General features: G+C 41.5%; 1 protein-coding gene and 1 long non-coding RNA gene across 2 annotated transcripts in view; one reads left to right on the forward strand and one right to left on the reverse strand.

Annotated features, from left to right (window-relative positions):
* Window positions 1-26,290, forward strand: part of LOC115490941 (uncharacterized) — a 208,733-nt gene that overhangs the window by 154,068 nt on the left and 28,375 nt on the right. The window lies entirely within an intron of this gene.
* CAV1 (caveolin 1) lies at window positions 1,421-20,941 on the reverse strand. The gene is made up of 3 exons (XM_030257398.4): window positions 20,719-20,941; window positions 19,778-19,942; window positions 1,421-3,754 (listed from the first exon to the last, which is right to left on the reverse strand). The coding sequence occupies exons 1-3, from the start codon at window positions 20,746-20,748 to the stop codon at window positions 3,413-3,415; spliced, it is 537 nt and encodes a 178-aa protein (XP_030113258.1). The 5' UTR covers window positions 20,749-20,941; the 3' UTR covers window positions 1,421-3,412.

The following is a 26,290-nucleotide window of genomic DNA, read 5'->3' on the forward strand; positions in this document are numbered from 1 at the left end:
CACAGTGTCCCAGAGTCAGATAACATTAAATGAAAAGGTCAAGGTTTGTAAGACATAAATGAGGATAACAAAGGTGTTCTATCTTAGCAAAGACTTTTATTCTGTGCTTCTTTCCTCCTCCTCAGGACATGAAGAAACAAAAGGATGCTGCAGACACAAGGCAATGAAAGCAAACAAGTGAACAAAGAACAGCTCCAGTTAGACCTAAGTGAGGGTTGAAAGGTAGCTTGGGTGCAGATATGGAAATTCTCCATCATTATTAAAAGCCTAAGGTTTGTCTTTGTATTTTGTTGCAACTTCATTTCAATAAGTATATTTTAAATAAATAGTCTGTATTTAGTTCTCAGTCAAATTCAGATGGATCAACCACACAGCAAGACAGCTCACATGCTCTCAGTACTTGGGTACTCCACCTTGTTTGAAGTGCCCATTTCTCCCATACTTTGTCTCAGGGACACAGTTCAAACCACATGGCAAAATCTAAGAACAGGTGACTCAGAGGATGAGAGGAGTGACCAATGGCAGCCACAAAAGTTTTCTGGTAAGAGGAAAAAACTATATTGAGCCCACCTGAATGCACAGTTTTGAGGCAGTTTATGACACTGACTTATATCTAGCAGAGTGAGACTGTCCCATTTACAGCCAAGCCAAGAAATTGCCTGGTGCCACTATCCAACACCTAATGTCTAATCCTCTACTTGACATACCTGGATCTTGCTATGGGGTGTATCTTGGCTATGATCCTAAGTGTTATGGCAGGAGCATGGATATGAGACCCAGCCACAGCACAGCCCTGTGACCGCGGCTCAGCAAAGCGCCAGAGACAGTGCAATCATAGTGTGAATCTGCACATCTCTCCCATGAAGTGTCTTGGAGTCATGATATTACAAATAGTTAAGCCTGAATATATCAGGCCCTTTGCAAAAGCAAGATGGTTTTGGATACCGAAGGTGTATTTGCTTTTCTTTCACATTACAACCTCCTTTTTACTTTTAAAATATTTTACATTTCCTCACATAGTCCAATTCAACATACTATTTGCTACCACTGACCTACTGAGTGCTGCTAAATACACCATTCAATTATTGGAAAAGATATGATGGACTACATTTTTGTGCCATTTGGACATTATAATAGAGTTAATAGATTTGTAGATCATTCACAATAGCATGTTTTGCTGGGCTTTTGTGTAACAGATTGACAAGTATTGTGCAACAGACCCATAGAAATGAACTTTCCTGTCACAAGTTACGTCCATACATGGCTGAATAAAAGCTGTCATTCCCCTATTTCCATACGTTAAATACTAAGGCTAATGAGCTTTTATTAGGAAAAATCCTGTTTTGACTGGACTGACAAAGAAAGCTTTAAACAAATTTTGTCCACATGATTTTCAAGGAAAAAGAAGTCAGACAGGATCTACCATTAAGCATCTTTTTATTGTAGTCTTTAATGTACATGCAGAATTTTTAAAAAAGGTGTCAGTTATATCTGTAAGCTTATAACAATAATGTAAATGTTTGGATCAGCAATGTATTTGGATTAGGGACTAAGAAACCTAAGTGAACAGACATCTTTCAGGATATACAGTTTACATGGTAAATCAAGAAGGTTTTCTTTGGAGTGATTTTCCTCATAAAAAGATAAAATATTTCTTGTTTACAATCTTGGTTGTTTTTAATACTGAAAAAAATCTATAATAGTACACTCTTCATTATGTACATAGAAAAACATAAAACTATATCCATACCAGTGTCTGTTTTAAATGCAAATAGTAGTTAATAGCTTTGTAAATTTTTGTGCATTCTCTCCCACCCCCATTCTCCCTCCCCCACCCCCACTTAAAAATGCAGCATTTCCTAAAGTTTTCAATGCTTTGGCAGAAACAGAATGGAAGGCACTTCCATGTTAGGTAAAGCAATATGTGAAATATCAGCGCTAAATAAAAAAGCTGTAGGTGTACCAGACAGCTCCATGTTCATCCCAAGGGATGGATTTTGCACTCCTGCAGGTCAAGAACTATTTTGCTAGAGATTCCAGCTGGAGCAGGCTCAGACCCCAGCTTGGTTTACAAGAAAGCTGATTAGCCTCACAGCTATTTTTACAAATGCTTCACACAAACCAGTGAGGATGCAGAGAGCATCTCTGAACACAGTACTGTCATAAGGGCAAAAAGCTCTTGCAGGTCACAGCATCAGAACATGTCGCAAAGGCCCCGCCACTGAGGCCTTCCACTTTGCAACATGGTACTTTCACACAACGCCCTTGTTTAAGACTTCCTGATGTGGCAGCTCAGCTAAAAATGAACAAAGCAACACACAAATGTGAAGATTCTAAAGCATCTCTTGTGATGGATAAATTTAGACTCAGCAAAGCATCCTGAAAACAATCTGTGTGCTAGTGGCAGGCTGACCTCTGCTGATAGGGAAGTTTTGAAAGCTGTAGAAAAGCTTCTTGCAGGGGCAGCTCCTCCCTGGCCTCCTGTAGCTTGTTTGGCACGCTTTCATTTTTCTTTTACCTCAGGATTATCTCTGTCATACCTGCGATACGCATTTATATTAATACTTTGCAAAAATACCCCAGATTCCAAAGAGATAAGCACCTAAGTGCATGGCATCATAAGTCACAGTCAGGAAAACATTTCTGTAATGACCAATTTTAGCTCTCAACTGCAGTTTGTTTCTGCAATCCTCATAAAGGTTGAGAAATGACTGGATGCAAACTTCCAAGACAGAATGAGACAGAAAGGCACCGACCAGAGCTTTTATATGTCAATGTCTCCAGCCTGACAAAATGTTAAATTTTCAGGACCTATGCTAGTTCAGTAATATGTTTACTTAACTAATTTATTCATACTGCACAATATCTGACCACGACTGTAAATAGCTGTAGTCAACTGACAACCCAATTGAAAAAGAACATTCTGCTAAAACCTGCCAGCTGGTCACGTTCATTCTGCTGTGATAGCTCTGCGCTCTTTAGCCACAATAAAATGAATGGCTTTATAGTGTTGGAAAGCATTTTTGTCATCCTTCAATATCACTGTGGATTTATCTCACAAGGAATGAAGGGTAAGATAAAAAGGCATACAACAACACTTCAATCTTTGAATTGAGCAGCCAGCAAAATAATATGCAGCTGGCATGGAAGAATAGCCCTTTAAGGTTAGGTTTAAAATGAAGACCAAAGGGGGGGAAAAAAGGCAAAAGAAAGGAAAAAAATTAGAAGGCAAGTAGTCCAGTAAGAATGAACAGTAGAAAAAGAAACTGAGCAAGTGATTCTTTGTTTTGGGCCAGTCCACCACCAGTTGCTGTATGTTGCTTTGGGAAACACAAAACTGGCACCAAAACACTCCAAAAACCACAAAACCTTCACCCCCTTCCTAGGCTGATGGCTCTCCTTGAACTGTCCCTCAGATTTCTTTCCGTACTGTGGCTCGGATGCTGCTGAACACTTTGCCTATGGCCTCAAAGAGCGGGTCGCAGAACGTGTGGATGCAGATGGAATAGACACGGCTAATACACTGGATCTCAATCAGGTAGCTCCTTATGCACGGCACCACCGCCCAGATGTGCAGGAATGACAGAATGGCAAAGTAGATGCCCCAGATGAGAGCCATAGGAATACCAAAGATTGCTGACAGTAAACGATAAAACCAGTATTTCGTTACAGTGAAGGTGGTAAAACTGGCCTTCCAAATCCCATCAAAGCTGTGTGTTCCCTCTGGCTCAGCAATCACATCTTCAAAATCGATCTGCAGCAAAGAACACAAAGTCACGTCAGTCAGACATTCACATCAAGGCTGTATTTCAGAAACACCTTTCCTGGAGAGCTATGGTCCCCTGCAAGAAAAGAAAACACAAAGCACATACTTCCTACATCCTCACATGATTCAACCTATTATGACCCATGATTTAAGTAATGAATCTTCAGTAACCTTTACCCAGTGACTACCAGGGAGCCTCAATGATTAGCTCAAAATTAGACATCTAAATTCTAGATGGAGTTTTCCACAAAACTGCGTATATTTTCCTCATCTTCTACAGCTCTAAGGTACGCAGTGCCCTTATGGTCTATTTAAGGTACAAAACAGGTGAATAAAATAGTATTTCATAGTTTTGACTATTCATAAATCATTCAAAAAGTCACCTAAGGAAGCAGTGCATTCCAACAGGCATATTTTAGCATTCTCTGTTGAAATACCGAGCTGTTCAGGAAGCTGAATTGTCATAACATTTCTATAAGAAAATTAACAGAATTGCAACGATGGTTCAGCTCCATGTCACACAGACGTGTTTGATATAACCCACAATACAGGATATTTAATTTAGTCAGAACAACGAATTGTATAGGCACTGCAAACAAGAGGAAAGAGAACATCACAACACTATTCCTCTGCAATGAAATAAATGGCTATTAAAGTCAGATAAAATAAAAAAAAAATTGCATTCCTGGGACTGGATCCCAAACTGAGATAATAATGCTGTCAAAAGTGAAGATGTACAGGAGCAAGGTAAGTATGACATGGGCCAGCAGCCTCAGAGACTCTGGCAGTTGTACCTTAGCATGCTGGAAGAAGGTGAATATACATGCACTCCGTCTAAATTCTGCTTATACTGTAAGAAAAGGCTCACAATAACTTCTTTTAATCTAAAATATATGTAACAATTGAAAAACACTCGTTCTTCTCTCCTGCTGAAACTTTTATCACCTCCAGACATAAGTTACTAACAAAGGGAAAAATGTTATAAAACCACTGGACTTTCCAGCTTCTTAAAGAAAAAAGATAATTACAAACAAAAGTGTACAGTCTAGGTGCAATCTATGTGAAGGCTGATAAGTCCTTGAGAGGAAATTTCTGAACTATCTGTGATATCCAACACCCTGAATGCCTAAAACCAGACTTAATTGAACATATTCACATTACTCTCTCTGCCAGTGCTTCTCTCAAGACATCCTGTCATGCAAATTATAAACCTCCTCTTTTTCTGCTACTCTGAACTAGGTTCTAGTGATCTGGAAGTCATTCTCTGGGATGGATATTCATTATCATCATCACCCATCACACCTAAAGGTAGCATTTGAGTTGAAATTTGATCTCCACAGAAACCTTTGGCAGAAACCTTTTCTTTTTAGAATACATAAGGAAGCAGACTTACACAATCTGTTTCTGCAGCTATTCAAAAGCAGACTTTTCACTTTAGCCACATCTCATGTTAGCTCATTTTCAAAGTGAATGGGTGTTCTTGGCTTATTACCAAAATTTTCCTTGAAATCAGAAAAGAAAACTATCTATATGATGGCAAACCCCAGGATGATGACAGTAAAAGAAAGCTGCTCCTCAAAAAACATTACTCCATAAGGACTACATGGTTCTTATTCTAAAACTTCTGTCAATTTATTGCATGCTTCCCACCAGCTGATGCTGTAATCCTTGGCAAAAGTAACACAGCCATCATAGAGGTTCAAAGCATCAAGGGCTAGTCAGTGTCAAATCTAAAATATTTTTATTCATTTCAGTTGTAGTGGCAATACCATTTTGTATTATTTCAACTGGTTAATAAGGGAAATATTAGATCTCATGAGGAAAAAAGGTTTGCGTTGAGCTCCATCAGCCTTTTCATAGTTGCATCTTTATTTTAGTCAAGTGTGAACTATTTTTATCAGAAATGCATTTTTTGGCAAGCAAAATGAAGCCATTGTTTAATGTGAATTCTCTAGAATTTTTAAAATATATAGGAAGATTAACCCATAATTTGATTACTTTCAAAGTAATTCATTGTAATGAAATGGAAAATGGAAGCCAATAAACTCACTGGTTTTCAAATCAAACAGTAAACTTTCTGTAATTGTGATTCTCAGTAACTAATATTTTTAGCCTGCTGTATTCAACAAAATGTCCATGGAGAACTGGGGAGCTGACAGAAGAATCATGCCATATAGCATTTCCAGATGGACAGCCCTGTATTCCTTCCAGGAGATGATGCTAATATTAGAACATTTATTATATATCTTTGGTCAGGATTTCCCAGCTCAAGTTATACACTGTTGTCCTAAAAGTACTCAGGAATAAATCTGTCCATGAGATAATAGGGATGTATCCACATCACTGGTAATTATCAAGAGGTTAGTTTCTTGGAGCAATACCAGCTCTCGGAATGTTTCTAACAATGCACAGAAGAAGAGATGGCTCTGTAGGAATGGTAGCTGATGTCACATTACTATGTCTGCCCATTTCATTATTCCTCAAATTCCATTTCACAATACTCCAGTTTGAATAAGGGTACTTGTGAGTGAAAAGACACAAATGGCCTGACAACTTAAACTCTTAGCTGAATACAGTGTTAAAATGAAGCCGTTATCTTCCCAAAAGCTGTAAGAACATTATGAAACCTAAGAAGATTATGTACATGCCAAGGAAGTTCAGCTACACCTGGCACATGAACCTCTGCGGTGCTGTCCAAAACCAGATTTACCTGCAGCACTATCTAAATAAAGATAGGCAAGGAGTTGAGGTAATCTGGACTCTTCTACTCATGTGCTAACAGAACACTGCCTGGGAAACACTACTTATTTCACTCTTCAAGCAGTACAGATAATTCCTTATGTTGCAGGAACTGAGATATCACTCAGCTTCTTCTTGCACTAAACCACTCCCATGAAGGATCCTGATTTTAACTTGTAGGGATCAGCTCTCCACAGGCTGCAGGAGGAAAAGGTGACTGGATGAATTTGCCTTGCTATGGATTACATTTACATCACTCAGATTACTCACTCCCTCCTCAGTTTCTCCTACTACTCTCCTCTGGTTTCTAGTTTGGTAGCACTCACTGATGGTGAGTGTCATCAGACTGATAAAGGGTGTCCAACTGAAGTAAGTAAAGTAAAAATAGGACTGACAGGAGAAAGAGAAGTGCCCAGAAATATGATCCTACAGAAGAAAGACGCTGTCATTTCTGGTAATGAATCTAACTGTCTTGCAAGTATAAGACAACATCTTTAGGGTATTGTTCTCAAGGTCACTTTTGTCAAAGCATCATGTGTATGTAGATCTGTGAACTCTCATTTTATCTACATAAAAGTTTTCTTAGGTTGTGCACAGGTCTCGTTTACTAGATTGCATGTTCCTTGTGTAGTTTATTCCTCCGGGGCTGTCAGGATATGCTGTGAAATCTGCACACTGAGGCAGCTGCCAAACTAGTGAAAATACATGTACGTTCACCTGTGACAGGAGAGAAGTGCAGGAAATTTGTTTTGACCCTCTAAAGGCTGCTAACAACTCACTCTAGCCTTCTGTTTCATACTAAACTATTAAACACTATCAACTCCTGCTCCATGCCTACAATGCACTTCCTGACTTCAGCTATTCTTTGTTTCCTACTATTCAGTTTGGTAAAGCCAGTTTTTACATTGCTTGAGGCTTTTGTCTGATTCTGCTATGAGAATTAATGCAGCTTCTTTTGCTCTGCACTTGTTTATTAAACTCCTATCAGGAAACTGAGGAACCTGCTTTGATTCTAAAATAGATTTATTTACAAGAAAGGGAAATGGTATGGGATTTATTTACGAGATTTATTTACAAGAGCAGGAAAATGTCTATTTAAAGATCAGAACTATTAATTAAAAAAGCTTAACAGTATGAAGTTATCATCTGACTCAGTAATATATGCTACATGTATGAAATCAGTTCACCTGCTGACCTTGTCACTTCAAGTCCCTATGTATCAGAAGCTGGCCGGCTGGAAAGGTATATTAAATGCCAGGCTCAAATCACCTACTTATCAGCTGTGGTTCTCAGAAGTTTGTTCTTTGAGGTTTCTAATATTCATTACATAGAAAAAATTACTGTGCTTGGTTTGTCAGAAAAAGAAATATTAAAGCCACCAGCATTAGGCTTTGACCTACATTTCTATGACTGTAACTATCATAATTCGTATCTTTATGTGTGGTAGCTGCAAGATGCCACTGTCCTCACAGCATACAGCTCACATAGCCAGGTACCACCCCTGTTCTACTCCAGAGGAACACAAACAAGTGCTAAGAATGCCTCAATTTTTGTGTACTTTCAATATCTCTTGGAATCAGTAAAAGGAGGCTTAGATCCTTACTGTATCTCTATTGATTGATCACTAATATGTCCAGGCAAGCAGAACACTTAAATACGCACACAACATGAAAAATGTGAACTGTCGCACCGATGTCAATATGCTTACATGCTCTGCCAGACCAGGGCTAAAGCCTAGGCTGAATGTACACAGGAAAAAGTCATAAGCTAGTTTTCTTTACATTTTTATGCCCAGAGTTTGGAAACTGTCTTTACTGCTTACAGTAGTTTTTAAATAGGTTTTCCCTGATTCCAAGTCTGTAAGTGTAATATTGTTTCAGTGTATTAAAATATGTCCTTGCAAGGCATGAGACAGATACAGTATTTTTCTTCTGTTGTAGTAAATGCAATTTGCAAAATTACCAAATATATTCAATGTTCTTTAAAGAAACATTAACATAAGAAAATATATAAAATATCACAAAATTATAAGCCTTCCTATGGCATGGGTCACATTTGGGAGGTGATGCTAAAGACAGATGCAACACTATTCTTATGTTGGAGAAGGCTGTGATGTGTATTATTAAAAATAAGAAAATGTGTGAGCATATGAGATTATTATTATCTTAGCACTTCCACATGCTATTTGGAACTTAAAAATTCCCAGTTACAGTGCCTGGAGAAGAAAGACGTCACAGCAGCTGAAAAAAAAGTTAAGCAATAAACTCACAACCTTTCTGTAAAATCGTGGGTGCCAGTTAAGTATTTATGTATTTCCTTGATTCCTGGAATACCACATTACCACATGATGCTTGTCTTGACTGCTTGTCCTGACTGCTGCCACAGTTTAACAGAAAATGATGAAAAAGTTTATACTCTTTCTACTGAATCTGCAGGAAAGAGGACAGGAAGTTGTTGGGACTTACAGTAGGAAAGTTGCTCTTCTCCCTTCCCTCCCAGACACCCAGACTCATTCACTAAGAGCACTGTGTTATTTCTATTTGGCAAACCTGTAGTTATGTAGGAAAACTGGTACTTTGTTCCTGAACACATAGAGCTTCGTGATTCCTAGATGGTCTACTTACTCTCTAATCAGGTGCCAACAGCAAACATTAGGCGATCTCAGGTGTTCACTAAAGCACAAACTCATTCTGTTCCACAGTATTTATACAAACCTCGAGCTAAAGCATGGGTTCACTACAAAACGTGAACATCCAGCAGTGTTCTGTTCCCTCACAATACAAGAAACCACCTTGACTCTTGGTACTGGTGGCAAGCATCTAACCAGGGAACTCCAAGAGTCCCTCCAGGCTGGGCTGCAGCACGATTAGGCATTGCCTATCAACCGCAAACTCTGTCTTCAGAGCACACTGTTCTTCTGGGGACTGGCCAGATCACAAGGCACAACAGTTGCTCCTTTGCAAAAAAATAAAAAAAAAAGATGCCATGACTGCAGATGGCCAGGACCAGGGCTGTTGTGTAAGGCTTGTTAAGTGCAGAAAAATTACAAACAAGTATTTCCAAAGTGAATGAAAGCCTAAACAAGCAAGCAGAACTGGTGCACCCCAGTTACTTGCACAAACTGACCAATGAATTTGCTCTATCTTTCCTGTCTCCCTGGGCCTGCTTTCCACAGTATGGCAGAAAAGTGTTCTGCTGGCAGACCTCTTAATGGAAACAGTGAATCTTTCCTGAGTGCTACAGAGTATGCCAGAAAAGCAAACAATGCTTTAACAAACAAGGATATTAATGTTGGAAAATAGAATTGAAGGACTGAACTCTTCTAGCCAGAGAAGAAAATCAGTCTGGTTGGGAGTGATTCCTACTGCGTGCATAACAAATACTCAAATGCATTATGAAAATGTGTAAACGATGCCATGACTTAGAAAAGCGAGTGATTGCAGATCACCAATCTGAAAAATCACAAAGTGAAAATCATAGGAAAAAGCAAAAAAAAAAGGTTTGCTTCTATTTACTGAGAGAACAATGTCCTACTCCCTGCCTGTGCTGATTACATACCAGAAAAGCCCTGCTGATAGGCTTGGTTTCATCAGATGGGCAGGCTCACCAAAACCTGCGGAAGTACTCGTGAGAAAAATGCAATTGATGCCAATGGGTCAGCTCTGTAGCAACCAGCTGTTCTCCAGAGGTCTCTTCCTGAAACACTAGCCTTTCCTGTTCCAATACAGGCTGGCAGAAGGAAAGACAAGTAGTTTCAAGGAAAGATCTGCACTCTGCAACACAGCAAAACTTCCTGTGCAGGTGGGCAATACCATGTCTGCTAGTTCCTTGACAAATGTCTTGATGTTGTTGGAGTAAGCAGTCAGAAAATAAAATTACTGTTTTCCTCCCTGGAAACTGGGCTGCTGGGAGGTTATTGCAGTTTTCCCAAAGAGAAACCTTAAGAAGCTTTCTTTGTTTTTATTATTTACTTCATGTTCTACAGTTCCTTGTTTGATACAGCTATTTTACCAAAGAACCCTAAGACATTTATGTATATCCATGACTGTCTGTTTGTATGTTTTAAGAAGTATATTTATGAACATGAACACCAGTGTGAAGTTTTGACTACACTAAACATAAAATGATTTTTTTCTTTTATTTCACTGGTGCCTGGAGTAAAGCTGAATCCAAAAGCCTTAATAAAAAACATTGTGTAAACTGATTTTATATTTAAAATTATATTTAATAAATATAAACATGACAGCTTTCTATTTTATTATTGTATGCTTATATACTATTAAGGTAATAAACTGGTATTAAGTAAAACTTTTTAGAACTTGGTTCAGCTTTATCACTCCTAACTTTAGGCACTATTGGAACATGTAAATGTAGTGACCTTAGACTCTTTAGTAGTGCATGGAGACAGGGACCTTTGGAGGTTGTTTTAGACCTGGAAACCACTTTTTTTCTGTTTATAGTTTGTAAAGAGAGTCTAAGGAGAGGAGACTCTTGATTATGTATACTATTGATAAACACACTCCTGTTAGCTGCTGTGATTCTTTTTTGCAAATCTGTATAACTTGTTTTCACCTTTTCCCCTCATTTCTACCTGAACCATGCTTGTTGCTGACAGTGAGTGTGCAGTGATACCCAGCTGCCTCTTTTCCTTTAAAAAAAGACTTGTCCCTGAATTTGTACTTTTAGAAGGTTATTTTTCTTATGGAAGAGCTTAAGTTACTGATCCTTGAATATGAGGTATTTCTTTAGTATTTAATAAAAATCAAGATATTTTATAGTTCTGCTCCTGTCATAAACTGCATGAGAACAGCAATGAGACTGAGTGCAAGTTTGCTGATAACACCAAGCTGTGTGGTGAGGCTGACATGCTGGAGGAAAGGGATGCCTTGACAGGCTTGAAAGTTGAAGTTCAACAAGGCCAAGTAAAAGGTACTACACCTGGAGTAGGGCAGTCCCAAGCACAAATACAGGCTGGGTGGTAAGTCGATTGAGAGCAAGCCCTGCAGAGAAGGACTTGGAGATGTTGACTGATGAGCAGCTCAACATGATCTGGCTTGCAGCCCATAAAGCTGACAGCACCCTGGTCTGCCTCAAAAAAAAAAAAAAAAAACTGAGGAAGGTGATTCTCCCACTCTGCTCTCATGAGACTCCACCTGAAGTGCTTGTCCAGCTCTGGGACCTCCAGATGAGAACTGCTGGAGCAACTCCAGAGGAGAGCCAAAAAGACAATCAGAGGGCTGGAGCACGCCCTCTGTGAGGACAGGCTGAGAGGCTTGTAGTTGTTCTGTCTGGAGAAGAGAAGGCTCTTGGAGTATTAAATAAAGTGGGCTATAGAGGGACTTTTTGCAAGGGCATGTAGTGACAGGACAAGGTGGGATGGCTTTAAACTGAAAGAGGATAAGTTTAGATTAGATATTAGGAAGAAATTCCTAGGAGAGGCACTGGAACAGGTTTTCCAGAGAAGCTGTGGATGCCCCATCCCCGGAAGTGTTGAAGGCCGGGCCGAGGGGGCTTTGAGCAACCTGGTCTAGTGAGCGGCATCCCAGCCCATGCTGGGGGCTGGAGCTGGATGATCTTTAAGGTCCCTTCCAATCCAAACCTTTCTATGATACATGAATTTGGACTTCATAAAACAGTTGATGATTTTATGGCTGAGCTCTATGGGAGACAGATCCCTGATCTTGAGGAAAACTGGTTATTTTTTGTAGCATCTGTTTGAATTCCAAGAAGGGATTTCAAAGTTGAAAGAGGAAAAGTTGCAATTCATCTATGAGACTCCCTTAGGCTTTTCTTGGAACTCAGAATATAAATTCAGCACAGCAGGAGTTTGGACAGAGAATGTGATGCTTTCACCTTCAGCTGTGAGAATGTCTTCTCACTTCTTATCTATGAAATTGAATTTATCAGTTCCTATTTGTTTAACTACAAACAAACTCCACCCTTGTACAGCCCCACTAACATTTAGAGCACAGTTCCTACATCTTGAATAAAATCATATATTAACAACTCATGAGCTCATTAAAATGGGACAGTGGCACTGAAATTATTTTTTCCTTTGACTGCTAATCTGGTAACAATTTCTGACAAGGATGATATTGCATAAAGTTCAATTTTTTTTTAACTTTTTGAAATTTTTTAAAAAATTTTTTTACTAAAAAGACACTTTTCCTAAGAAATCTATCATGAAAATATAAAGAGACGAATGGCGTAAAACCTGCCTCCCTAATAAATCACATGTAATTAAATGGCATAATTTCTCTTTCATGTTCAAAATAAGCAACCGTTTTAAAGTCCAAGATGGGTTTTATAACTATCATTTGTCTAGAAAAAAAATATGGTAGTTCTGGATCAAAAAGCTCAGAAAATCAGTTACTGACATAGACTTCATCTTGGTGTCTGTGAGAAGGGTATTTGAGAACTGTGGGAAATACAAACTTATCTTCGTTTAGAACAATATCTGTCTTCAGTTTTCCAGAGATCACAAGTGTTTCAGAATCACCCAAGTTCACTTGTATTTTCTTCTTTCTGTTGCCTAAAATACAACCAAGATAAAATTTCCTCACTGGGGACCTCATTGGTAGACCATTCTACTGTACACAATTATCCCTTTTTCCCCTGGAGAGTTTTGCATTTCAGTATTTTTTGTTTGTTTGTTTTAGATATCCACACTCTATGCAACAAAAGACAGTGTTTATAGCCACATAGTGCGCTAAAAGTTCTACAATCGATTCAAATAGTTCTTAATATTTTCTAACATATGGTCTAAATTCTGTTGAAGTTATCAGAATTGAAAAGTATCTCCTTCTTTTGATTCTGAGATAGTGTCCAATAAATTCTAACAAAAGAAACAGCCATGCTGAATCATTTTCTCTGTCCCCATGGCCATCAAATTTTTCTATGGAATTATGAGTCATGTTCATCATGCCAAGCAAGAAGGCTGTGCATAAGGCTTTAATAATGCCATGAGTTTAAACACAAACAGTTTTTTGAGAAAGAAGGTTTCATTAGAACAGATGCCATTATTAGCTGTACTCTTATGGACATTCAGAAATTCCATGTCTGAGAACTCCTAATTAATGTGCAAGAAAACTATTTTTCAGAACTCTTAAAACCTCATTCAGACCTTGTACAAACTGGCATTCATAATGACCCAAGTTTTTAATCTCAAACTCCTAGACTAGCGTTGGAAGAATTATTTGAAACAGAATTGAATCATGTGATCAGCCGAAGTCAAACATTTGAATTTGCTTGTATTTTAAATCTAAACCCCATAGCTTGTTAATAGGGCACAGTGTTACAGCGTTACAGAACCATTTAATTTAATTAATTGCTTGGCACAGGTAAGGTGTCTAAACTGTAAGTATCAGCAATTGAGACAAGCATGTCCTCTGAGAGCACTGCTTCTCCTGTTTTGTGGTTAAATACCGTGATGTGAATCTGCCTCTGGAGGCATCACACTTTGGTCACTGCCAATAGCAAGAGCCCAGGTGACAAGCTTGGATTAGAACACATAGACAAACATATATTCATGTATCTATGTATTTATATGGATGTTTTTAAAGTTAAACATTTATCTATGTTCTCATGATTTTTAACAATTTCTAAAAACAAAGAAAAAGGGTCTGCATTAAATTTCACTTAATTACTTATTTCAGAAATAGCACCTGATTGAGCTTGCTTTTCTCTGACTTTACTATGTTGAAGAGCAGAACTGTCTTCCTCTTGGGTTGACACTTGTCACATCTGAGTGACAGCCCACCTTAGGTCTCCCATTCAAAAAGAGCATGGGGTGATACCTGCTTTCCATCCATGAGGGTCTCAAGCGTGGGGATGGGAAGTGCTCTCACCAGTCATCTCCCTGAGCATCTTACACTGTGCTCAGTACAACAGGGAGGGACCTCAGTCATGAAAAATTACATAAAATATAAACTGCTTTTGAAAAATCCTCTCATTATTATGAGGCAGAAATTGTAAATAGCTTTAAAAGCACGCCTGAGTAATACTTTCCTCCCTAATGAGTACGTAAGGGTATTACAGTGTTTGTCAACATCTGACTAAAAATTCCAGATGTTTCCTTGCAGTAAGCTGAATTGCCCTCAAGTGCATTAGTTTTAAGTGGAAGGCATGAATACGTAACTTTGAAACCTGGTACAAAAGATCTGCATCCTCACATCTGCAGCCAAGTACTACATTTTTTTTTCCCCAGAGCAAAAAGGACTCCTATACAATCAACAACAGATAGACACCACTTGTTTAAAACAAAATAATAATTATGTTCTTGATGGTAGACCAGCCACAGGCCTTTGTTCCTTGGGCATCACTGTAGGAAAAATGGTAAGCTGGCTGCAAATGTGACTGCACAGTTGGTCCTCACTAGTAAAAGTGACGATTAGACTTTGTAAGGTTGGCTACAAGGTCTGTCCCCATTCTCAGCAAGGAGCAAGGAAGTTAGTGAGAAGAGTAATCTTTAGGAGAGCTGGCTCCCTCCTCTGTGTTTTCCAAATTCAGTAAACTCTGTGCAGACTTGACCACAGATATGTTGAGGAAGTTTGAACTCTAAAACTCGAAAGCTACAATTTAGCCATACTCTGAAAAACACGAATACTGTGTTGGGAAACAAGAAGAGCAAAGCTTGAACTTCAGGCACCTTCATGTGAATCCCAGGTCGTTTGGGAATGAATGAGAGAAAAAAGCAATAAGCTTTCCACCCTGTTTGTTGTGTCTTATCACAAATAAAACCTGCTGGACGCAAGTCCAAGAGCAAAACTGTCTGGTGAAGGACATATGAAACAGATAAAACTATGGCAAACGACCTGTACAATCACCAGCATGACTCCTGGAGAGCTCCCACATGCACAGAGACTGCTTCTCCCTTACTAGATTCCCTCCTCACCTCCTGCCTGACTAGCCACCTTCACAAGCCAGTGCCTGAAAGAATGGAACCACTAGTGCACATTCTCCCACTGTCTAGGTAATATATATGGACAGCTGTGTGAGGAAGAAAATCCTTCCTTTTTGGTCTCCACTGAAAAAAAAAAATGTGAAAAAAAAAGAAATTCTGGTGATTTTTAGTAGTTTGTGCTTCCTCCTGTTCAGAGCCGTTACTTCCACTGTCTGCATACCTCAGGTTCCATAAGGCCTTGTTCACATCCCTCTCTGAACAGAAATCCAGTCCTTTACCCCATTTTTCTGGAAACCTCCCAGCACTAAGCTTCCACTTGGTAGTTAATTCAAAGACAAACTATAAGCAAAGTCACAAACAGCTTTGATGCAAAACTGCTCCATGTGTCTTGTTTTCATAAATGGGTCTTGACTGGGTTTCTGCCCCTCGCCTGGATCCCAGCCCTAATGCTGCCTGCACCACACTTCTGCTGCAGGGGAAGCTGGGCAGATGCTCTGTGCTGCAAATCAAGGGAACGTGTCTCTTGTTTCTCACAAGAGAAGGTTATTTTTAAAATGTGCTATGGGAAGTATTTGAATACAGACAACACTGAGGCCTTTTAGAGAGCTGCTTACAGAGCAGATTCCTCATTCTCTGTCTAATCATTTCTATTTCATGGCTGACTGATTTGTCCCCAGTTTCCATGCTGTTGTGCCTCATAGTCAAGTGGCAAGAAATGCATAAAATAGTGGGTAAAAACAGAAAGTTCTGAATCTAGAAAAATGCAATGGCTTTAAACAAAACTGAGCTCAGCCTGAGCCATACTTCTGGCACTACAGGACTCCCAACACATTTTTTTTCCTCTGACTTTCAGTACTTAAGACTGGGGTCTCCTTCAGTTAGTTTAGCATTCTGCCTCAAAGTTTTACAGCCAAAGTAAGAATGGCAGATGCATGTCAGAAGGGGACTACAGACTGATGGCTAAAGCAGGAACTGGACTTGTGTATTTTCACCCAAATCCAAGCCTGTCCCCTAGGTATTGGGTGTGAATTTTATTTCTACATCTAATAGACTGAGTTTGAACACAGGGTCCATATAAATGCAAATTGAGGCAAAAATTCCTCTCTCTACTGTGCAGGTTGGTCTATCTATGAAATACTTAAAATAAAAGTTATTCTTATTTATCCTTGTAACAAACCAGAAAATGTTAATTTAAAATGCCATTTTGTATAAATACTGCAGGTTTATGATGTAAAATAGATCCTCTCTGGTTAACATAAAATTCATTTTGGTATATTCCTATGTCTTGATGCAACTGTGTTCACTACCAGGAGCTAACTTGCTGACATAGAGGTAGTACTTGTATTCTGGCTGTTTGTTTTTCAGTGAATATGTTGGTCCACAATTATTTCAAAAGGAAAAACTTATTTTTTCCATTCCTATACTTATTACTCCCCAAGTTTATTTTAGAAGACAGAATGTAACAAATTTCCTTAATCCTTGCCTCTGTGGGAGGCAGAGAGGGCATGATAGGCTTTGTAGGTTTCAGCTTCTTTTAAAGCAATTGTGTTTTTCTTCTGTCAGTGGTCTCTCTCTTTTCCCGTTCGGGTCTTTCTTTCATTAGGTCAGGTTGTGGACACCAGAATTCTGACTTGCTTGGGAGCTATGACTCATCCTCAGAAGGTTTGGTTGCTTTGGGGACTTCTCCTGTTGACATACGCAATAAACTGTGATGCAGTACTGTTCATGAGCTCTGGCATTCCCCGTCTACTCAGCTGCTCCTCCATGGGTAGAAGAATTGCTCTCTCATTTTTAAAATCATTCATTTTAAAGGCAGTTTTGTACCATTAGGTACACAGATGATTTTTTCTAAACAAATAACAATTTTATGCCTTTTCATTTTTATGTGGCTCCTTAAAGATACAGGCTGCTGTGATAATTCTTAGCATGGATCCAGCAATACGACCATGGCTTGTCATATTCAGCACCTTCAAACTGTGTTGAAGTCTGGAATTTGAATTTACTTATGACCTTGTTAAATTGTCTGCACATAGCATAAATAATTTTACAGATACACATTAAGGATCCAGAGTTCATCCTCTTAATTCTCTGGAAACAATATAGTATTTTTCTTTTTCAATAAGAGGTCTTCATTACAACAAACATGGTGAATTGCACACACTCTGACACTGCTGGCCACTAAGCAAGCCAGTTAGTGGCTTGGTCACCCACTATGACTGGGCAGCTCCTCGTTTTCCTAGGGTCTGACAAACTCAGATGACAGCATCCTCAGTTTTCACACTGCAGTGGTGTACTCCCCTCTCCATCTTTCCAGGCTGCATGCAGTGTGATCTGAGAAATGCTCGTTAGGCCTTGGCTTTGGAAACACCACCCGGGCTCAGCTCTTTTCAAGCTCATCAGAAACAATGTCTGCTCCCAGGAATTGCTAACAAGCTGCTCTTTTCCTTATGACCACCCTTGGAAAATATTCCACCTACCTGAATGGCACAATCCTGTTTTCACACCTTTGGAGAAAGTGCCCACACAAACCGTGGCCAGGATGAAACATTGTTTATGACAAAAGCCTATAGGCTCTTGCAAGCCTCTAACAGCAGTCCAAAATGGGACCCTTCGAGCTCTCCTGGACTGCAGCAAGCTACAAACAGCAACCTCCCTCTGATCCTTATGTATGGAGGATCACTGAAACAAGCTGTATCCTGGGCCAATATGCACGCTCCTCAAGGCCCAATCCTTTGCCCATTGGGAGATGCAAGAGCATCCAAAGTGAGTATTTCATTGATCTCTGGGGGGAATTTTTCACAGGCACCTTGCTTGCACTGACTCTTCATGTCTTTGTGCATGCCTCTGTGCATATGCTACAGCAAATCAAAGAAATACTGCCTTCTTAGCTGTCTAAGTACCTTGAATATATAAGTAAGTTAGGCTAGTGAGGAAGGTTATGTTATAAACTCACTTAAATGCTGTTAAGTATTTTTCTGTTGCTAAATTGTTAAACATAAATTATAAGCTAAGTGTTGCTAAGAGTTGTTCTGCTGAGTTGCTAACTTCAAAGTTATAAATTAGGTTAAATGCTCTTCGGTGTTATTCTCAGTAAATTGCTAAGGTTAGGTTAAGTTGTAAATTAAATGTAAGCAATAAGTTAGGTATAAGTTAAGTGTTCTTCCTATGCTAAATTGTTAGGCTTAAGGTATAAGTAAAGTACTGTTAAGTTGGAGTGTTGTTAAGCTTTCAGGCCCTGTTCCTTTTTATCCTTGCCCGCGCTGTCTCTTGTCACACACACACCTAAGCGCACACACACCCCTAGATAGTTCTCTGTTCATTTCTGTTTTGATTGCCTGGATTTTGTTTGGTTTTCTTGTTGCTTGTTTTCCCTTGTTGTGCCTTGGCTGTCCTATGAGTAGTAGCGTTAGTCTTGCCCATGAACTTTTCGTGCTTTGCCACTTAATATTAAATCTGACTTTTGCTCATATCCTTGCCGATGATTTTTCAACTGATCTCAAACACTCTCGTTCATAACACATGGATTGTACAAATTTGTCTGTATAAATTCTTTTTCTACAAGAAAAGCAATCTCTCTGATATTTCTGACCAAAGTGACTTCAAGCAAAAATCTCCATCGACCCTGACTTGTCAAAACAGTCAAACTGATTTATAAACCCAAACAAAAAAATATAGGCAAGGGAACAGTTAGATTTTGCTTAGCTTGCTTATCTTCTTTTGAAGGAAGGAAAAGCACCAAAGAACAAAACAGAACAAGGACACAAATCCAACCGCCACTAGAATCTCTGATTTTGCACCAGCCAGGCTTAGAGAGGGCGATCTGGCTTGTGACATCTCCCCGCCCTGCCTCTCTTCGTGCCTTGGGGAAGGAAAATCCTTCCGACGGTGTTACACAAGGTCACGCAACTCATCCCCCCGCTCCCCGGGCGGGACGTCCCGGCTGCAGAGCTGGCTGCCGGCACACACGGCGGGCACACACGGCGGGCACACACGGCGGGCACACACCGCGGGCACACACACACCGCGGGCGGGCACACACCGCGGCCCCCGCCCGGCTGCGGCGAGCCCAGCCTAGAGCAGCCCCGCGGGACAGCGCGGCCAGCCCGAGACACGGCCGGCCCCGCTCCGCACCGCAGCGAGGAGCTCCGCAGGGCTGCCCTGGCCGCTGCACGCCTCTCTCATGCCCATCCTCCTTTTCTTTAAAAAAAACCCCAAAACCAAACAAAACCCGATCAGCCCCTGGCCCGTTCCCTCCTGTAGCAGGTGGAGGGATGTGGTCCGCGGGCTTCAGCCGTCCTGACAGTGCCCGCGTATCCTGCCTCGGCAGGACTTGGTACCGACCCCCGCGACGCCCCGCCTCGCCCCCTCACCTTAACCACGTCGTCGTTGAGGTGCTTGGGGTCTCGGTTGACCAGGTCGATCTCTTTGGTGTGCACGTCGTGCACCGCCTTTTCGCTCAGCTCATCTGCCATCATCTTGTTGTTGGGCTTGTAGATGTTGCCCTGCTCCCGGACGGGCGCAGTGTACAGAAAACCCTGCGGGGACCAGAGAGAGCGCGGGCGGGAGGGGAGAGCCCAGTGAGGCGGGGAAGGGAGGGGAGGGCAGGGCAGGGCCGGTCCGCTCCGCTCCGCGCAGGAGGGCGGGCTGGGGAGGCGGCCCCGGGTCCCGCGGGCAGCGGGCTCCGGGCTGCGGGGCGGCCTCGCCCGGCTATTTAACCGCGGCCGCGGGGCGCACACCACACCCCCGCCGTGCCAGGCGCCGGCTCCCGCTCCCGCCGCCAGGCGGCCCCGGCCCGCGGCGTTGCCCCAGGGCGGAGCGAGTGGCCCCTCGGTGGGGTGGGCGCTGCCGTGGTCCCGCGGGCACGGCAGGGAGCGTACGGGGCTCACCGCACAGCGCCCTCCCCGTACTGCCCTCGCCACGCTGCCCTCGCCCTACCGCCCATGCTGTGCTGACCTGGGCACGGCGCCTGCACCGCCCTGTCCTCACTATACTTGCCCCTCTCCCTATACCGCCCTTCATTCAGGGCCATCACCGTACCCTCTCCATCCCAGTGCTCTCGCTGTAGAGCTCTCCATACACCGCTCTTCCCGCACGACACCCAGCAGCTCCCCTCCCCGCACCCCGCCGGGGACGAGCGCCCCGGCTTCCCCTGACCCGCCGCCCCTGCCCGCAGGTGCCCGGCCGTCCGCCCTCCTGCCGCCGAGCCACCCCTCGCCCCGCTCCTCCCATGGGTCAGGGAGCCCGGGGTCCGAGCCGCTGCAGGCAGTCGGCAGCGGGGCAGCATCCCAGCCCCATGGCCCTGTGGTCCTACCTCCGAGTCTACGTATTTGGTGCCGGACATGCTGCCGCGGGCTGCTGACGGCTCTGCCGCGAGTTACTCTGCCCTGTGACTTGTAGGACCGGAGGCAGGAAGATTCCGCTCTGCGGAGCGGCCGGCCGGGGGAGGTAGCTGCGAGGAGAGGGCTGGCCGCTGGCCAGGGCGGTCCCTGCCTCCGGCCGGGGTGGATGACAGCGGCGGTACGGCCCCGCACATGGCAGGGCTGCCGGGAGCCGCCGGGGGTGGGACGGGAAAACAGCCCTGCCCCGGCAACCTGGGATCGGGCGGACCCAGGTCCGTGCGGAGACTGGGACTCGTCAGGGAGAGGGACAGGGTCTCCTTCGCGAAGTCCGCCCTGTTCCGGCTGCCCACGAGCCCCGTCAGTGGGACCCCGGCGTGGGTGCCGGGGCGACAGTGGCTGCGTGCGGCAGAGCCACCTGGGCAAGATGGGGGGGGCAAGGAAGCAGTGAGGAAATGGAAAACTTGAATTGTGTTCAGCATCCAGAGCGAGCGAGGTGTTTGCCGGGCTCCCTCCTCCCGGCTTTGACAATAGTTTACACAGAAGCACCACTGCTCCAGGAACAATTGTGGAAACTTGGATATCCCTGGGATGAAGAAATAGAGATTTTTCATTTCAAAATTATGCAAATATTTAACAGTTTTGCATGTTAACACTGCTCTATTTTTCCCGAGAAGAGATTGATCCATGCACATTAACCACTGGGATTAACTTTTAAAGGGGAACAGTGTGACAACATCTTGCCATGCTCTGTTCTCAAGGCTTTTTGTAAGCTCAGGGGCATATGTAGATGTAAATGGTATAAATATAAACATTCATCACCGTATTCAAGATGGCTAAGGTTAGGGTTGCAGCATTACTTTACATTTAAAAAATGAATTATATTTCATTTTTTTGTGTGCATGTGTTTGTAGCCATTAGTTTTGTGTTAGGAAATCAGACTATGGTGAAAGATTTATACCATTAACAGAAAAATTGTGACCTTAGTGTTATGCCATTTAGCACAGAATTGCAGCAACAGAAGCAGAAAATTCCTAACTACAGTATATTTGGCTTTGGTGCTTCAACAGAGAAATGACGTCGAAGAAGCCCCTGACTAAGATGGATTTAGGTGCCACAGATGTAAATAACCTGTTGGAAATGCAGTCCACATGGACATGTGTTGCTGATACATTGGTTAGCAGTCAACTTTTCTTTATATTGCTCGTAAACTTTAGAACAAATGCCTTGGATGGAAGATTTCCAACTTTCCAAGTTAGCTGTAATTTTTAAAAGTAACTTTTTATTGATGCAATAATTCACTTAAGCCATTGTTAGAATATTTTTGCCTGTCCAAGCTTTTGAGTGTGAATATGGAGCCAAATGAGTGTATTGAAGGGCACAAACTCTGCAATTTTTCCATCCATCTGAAAAAACCTGCAAGACAGTTCTTTGTTTTCATATCCAGGAAATTTTTCAATTAGTCACTGTCCTCCATATGAATCAGAACATTTTGATCCATCATTTAATATGACTCTGTATCTCAAGAATGACTTTAAAAAAAGAGAAATAAGAGAGATACTTGTCAATTTGAAATGCTGAATTGATCCTGGAATAGTTTTTCAGAACCACAGTCCCCTTTAAAAATATTTCTGAATCACACAACAGTACTGCAGCTAGAATAATATCATAAACTAGTGGAATTTGTAAGTTTGATGAGATGAATTCCATAATAGGCTGCATACAAAGTGAAATGAACTTTAGCAGTGCTTTCTGGAGCTGGAATATCAAGAGGATAGCCTATTTAGAAAAAGGTATGGGTACTACTAAGCAGTAAGAGTGAGCAAGTTACATCTGCAGAGATGGAGAGGGATGGAGCCATGGCCCGTTGCCTCTAGCACTGCTGCATGAGAAATACACACTAACTCAGCAGCCAGAGACCTGTGGCAAGGATGCACACAGGTGCAACCAACTCCTGTGGCATAGATGCACACAGGAATTCTGCAAGGATCTCCTGTTACACTCAGAGGAAGAATAATAGCTCAGTGGGAAAGAGCCTGGTTAAGGCCTGCAGAAATGTTCTGAAAGTACAAAGGCTCCCTTCCCCTTCTCAGTAACTATGAATAGATTATCCAGGGGTGGCCAGAAATTACCAGAAATTGTAAACACTCAAACTGGCCTTTGAAACACCAGCCAGTCTTCTCATGGAGCTTTGCTGTGTCTTTAGTAGTCCAGGTAAATTGCTAAGCAGGACTACACGCCACCTTGGTTGGCCACCTCACTGCCTTTCTTCATCATGCCAGCCTTATGCATTTCATACCTAATTTAAAGAATTTTTTATAGCTCCAAAACATTTTTACTGAAATTTCAAACCTCAGGATTACCTTAGTTAAAAACTTTCTCTAAACCTGGAGCAATGTGCAATTTATGATTTTTTTTTTTCCACTTTGAGGGGAGAAAAAGTTTTGTTATGGGTAGTATTCCTAGAAACCACTGGGAAAAAAAAAAAAAAAAGGGGATTTAACAAAATCCCTCAAAAACTGGCAGAAAATTAGTCATGAAACTGACTTGAATGTGGATGACTGCTCACTGAGTGTCTTTGTCAGGTATCAAACACTCCTTCTTTCTCAACTCCTCACCCCCCTTTTTGTTTTAAACTTGTGTAGTTATTCCAGTTATGGTATTAGCAACACTCCTGATATATTCCAATGTCAGCAAGATCGAAATCAACCCTGGGAAACTGTTTCCTTTATGTATAGTTTCAACACCAACAAAGCTGTCAGGTAACAGAGACGGCCTGCCTTACGCAGAGCACTTAAAAACCTGAGGCTTAGGAGTGAAAGATCAATGCTTGTGTGTCTTCTGTTCAACTCTTAAACACATAATTTTATGTACGGTTTTGTATGTTTTGCTGGATAAAAGCCTTAGCTGCCAAAACTGTTGGTACTGAGTTTTTAGCAGTCTTGCTACTGTTCTCACCCTGTTGCATGATAACAAGCATTAGGATAGGATTAGCATGCAGGCCAATGTTTTCCTCATTCCATTATTTAAAGACTTGTAGTCCTAGAGGATTCATGGTGGTCATCCTGTCCCCACTTTCTGGAGGGGTTCTGTATTTTAAAATGTAAGTCACTGGATCAGAATTTTCCTATAGAGACGGGTTCCCCTCACCTGAGTATACAGGGCTGCAGGTTCACGTACACATTTGGTATTTGGCCTGTTTGTGCCATGAATCCAAGGATTAGTTATAGCTGGAGATATGGGTAGCTCTTCTCACATTCCTTCTGTCTCACAGCCTCTAGACAGGAGTGATTTCATTTTATGTGCAAGTGATGCTGCCACAAAACATTTCACAATAGCCTAAGGGCTAGAAGTCTCAAACCAACACCTGAGAAACCTGAAATAAATTTTTGCCTGAGGCATGCCACTGCATTTGGACTCACTCCTGGGAAAGTGTATTTTGGAAAGTACTTTATTCTGCTGATACACAGTTAAGTATATTTTGAGGAGTCTAAGGCCTCCCTTTTTTTGGGGTTCTGACTGGGCTTAGATGAGTAAGATGCCAAGTTGCTCAAATAAGGGCAGTTCTGGGCATGACAAAAGTAAAACTGTAGGCATTGTGGGGGGTTATGGGAAAGGGAGGTGCCTTTTGAGTTCAGACATGTTCCAGGTGGGTGGCAGCTGGGCAGGGATTACAGTTTCAGATCAAAATGCATGGCTTTTTCTGCTCTCAGTCTTTTATTAGAGCGAGCCCCTGTAGGTCTTTATCAAGATAGCTTGTAACTGCCTTGATGGAGAGGCAAATAGATAGAAAGCTTTAATTCTGCAAGACTGCAAACTAAGTCCCTCATTCTCAACCCTTTTCAGTATCAAATATCTTGGAAACTGAGCTGGTCTATGAACAGTGGTCTATGTCAATGCTGGTCTGTACCATTCTTCTAATTCTACAGTATTATTAAATGTTCATGTGTTTTATAGAAAATGTCAGACTATGAGAACTTTTCTCATTAATGGGACTTAACTACCCACTCCTTAAGGCTTATGTAGGATGGGCTTTTTGTCACTGCTTCTCTACCTAAGCATTGCCTGGGTAAAACCCTAGCTGATATCATTGTGATAGCTCTAATACTGTAAAATAAAAAAGCAAAATCAGGTACATAGGGTGAAAAGGCAGCTCTTATTGAGCTGAGACTGTTGGAAAAATAGACAAGCTTTCCTCAAGGTTTGAAATAAAAGTGAATCTCTATATTTTATCCTGAGTGTCTTAAGTAGGGTCTGAATCAGTGCTATATGAAGGAGTCCTTCTTTCTCCCACTTACAATTGGAAGGGAAAGCAATACAACAGCCAAAACTGAACATCTGACACATGTGACACTCACCCCTGGCATCAAGTTGTGAGAGAAGTGTGTGGAGAAGAACCTGCCTCACTACTATTTTATGAAACTCTAGTTGCTTCAATCGGCCTTCCCAATTTCTGCAGCAAATACAACTTTTTATGTAGCACAGCAAAGAAGCCAAGCCAAGCCCAGCCCTGCCCAACATTTTGCATTAATCAGTACAGACTCTTTTCTCTGGAGGATGATTCAAAGCAGGAACCTATCTTAGCTCCTCTGAATTGCCCCTCAGAAGATGTTTTCCTTTTGTTACAATAAGCTTAGGAAGATTAGTGTAACCAAGATATGGTTAGCCTTTATTAATTAGCCTAATTTGTAAATCCCTGCATGAAGAAAGTACCTCCAATTTTAATGCCTAACTGCTGGGTCAGAGATACTGAACCAGCAGTTCAACTCTAATTTTCACCAGCACAGACAACAGACAACACTGCTAAAGTGTCTGGTGTTTGACCTTGTTCCATTTGCATTTTTATTTTAAAAAAACCCAAACAGATGTATTTTTCCATGTTTTTTAAAAAGAGTTAATAACAGCAATAGTTTTATCTCTGCAGGTGGGGGAATGATCACACCCTGTAAAAATAAAGGACTTATCATTCTTTGGCTTCCACTTTATAAGAGTGTGTGGTCTGAGGTCCCAGAGCTGCAGGGATGTTCTGAACTTTTTAGTCAGTGAATGCTTAAGTGAACTTTTCGGAAAGGTGGGAACAGACTCTTCATTTACTAATACATGAAAGTTTCTGTTAAGAATTTGTTTCAATTTATACAGTGGACTACTAGGGTGGTGAAATATAAGATACAAATATAAAAGTTCCAGAATCAGATTAGGAGCATTTTAGGAAACAGCTCTCGTAAGTAAGCAGGTTAAACTTGTCCATTAATTTAAATTAAGAAATCCATAAACACAAATCCAGGGTGAGCTCTGTATGTTAGTTGTGATCTTCATGAAAAACAAGATGCTGAAATATATTGCAAGTCAGAACTGAGTTTCCAGCTCATGGTTGTAGACCTAAGGTCTGCAGTAACAAGAGACAGGCTGAAATCCTAACACCTCACACTTATTATTTGTAATGCCTCTACCATCATGCTGGGAAATCTACTCTTGTTACATTTTCCCCATTCCACAGACACGAAGATTCATCAAAGTAATCTGAATCTAGTGTAAATTTTCTTACAT

This window comes from Taeniopygia guttata, chromosome 1A (genome assembly GCF_048771995.1).
Source record: "Taeniopygia guttata chromosome 1A, bTaeGut7.mat, whole genome shotgun sequence".
NCBI classification, from domain to species: domain Eukaryota; kingdom Metazoa; phylum Chordata; class Aves; order Passeriformes; family Estrildidae; genus Taeniopygia; species Taeniopygia guttata.

What these genes read in the sequence shown, in the direction of transcription:
- CAV1 (XM_030257398.4), bottom strand. Translation starts at nt 20,748, where the DNA reads ATGTCCGGCACCAAATACGTAGACTCGGAG. An exon ending in CCAAATACGTAGACTCGGAG is followed by an intron (nt 19,943 to 20,718) that starts GTAGGACCACAG and finishes TGGTCCCCGCAG; the next exon opens with GGTTTTCTGTACACTGCGCC. An exon ending in TCAACGACGACGTGGTTAAG is followed by an intron (nt 3,755 to 19,777) that starts GTGAGGGGGCGA and finishes TCTTTGCTGCAG; the next exon opens with ATCGATTTTGAAGATGTGAT.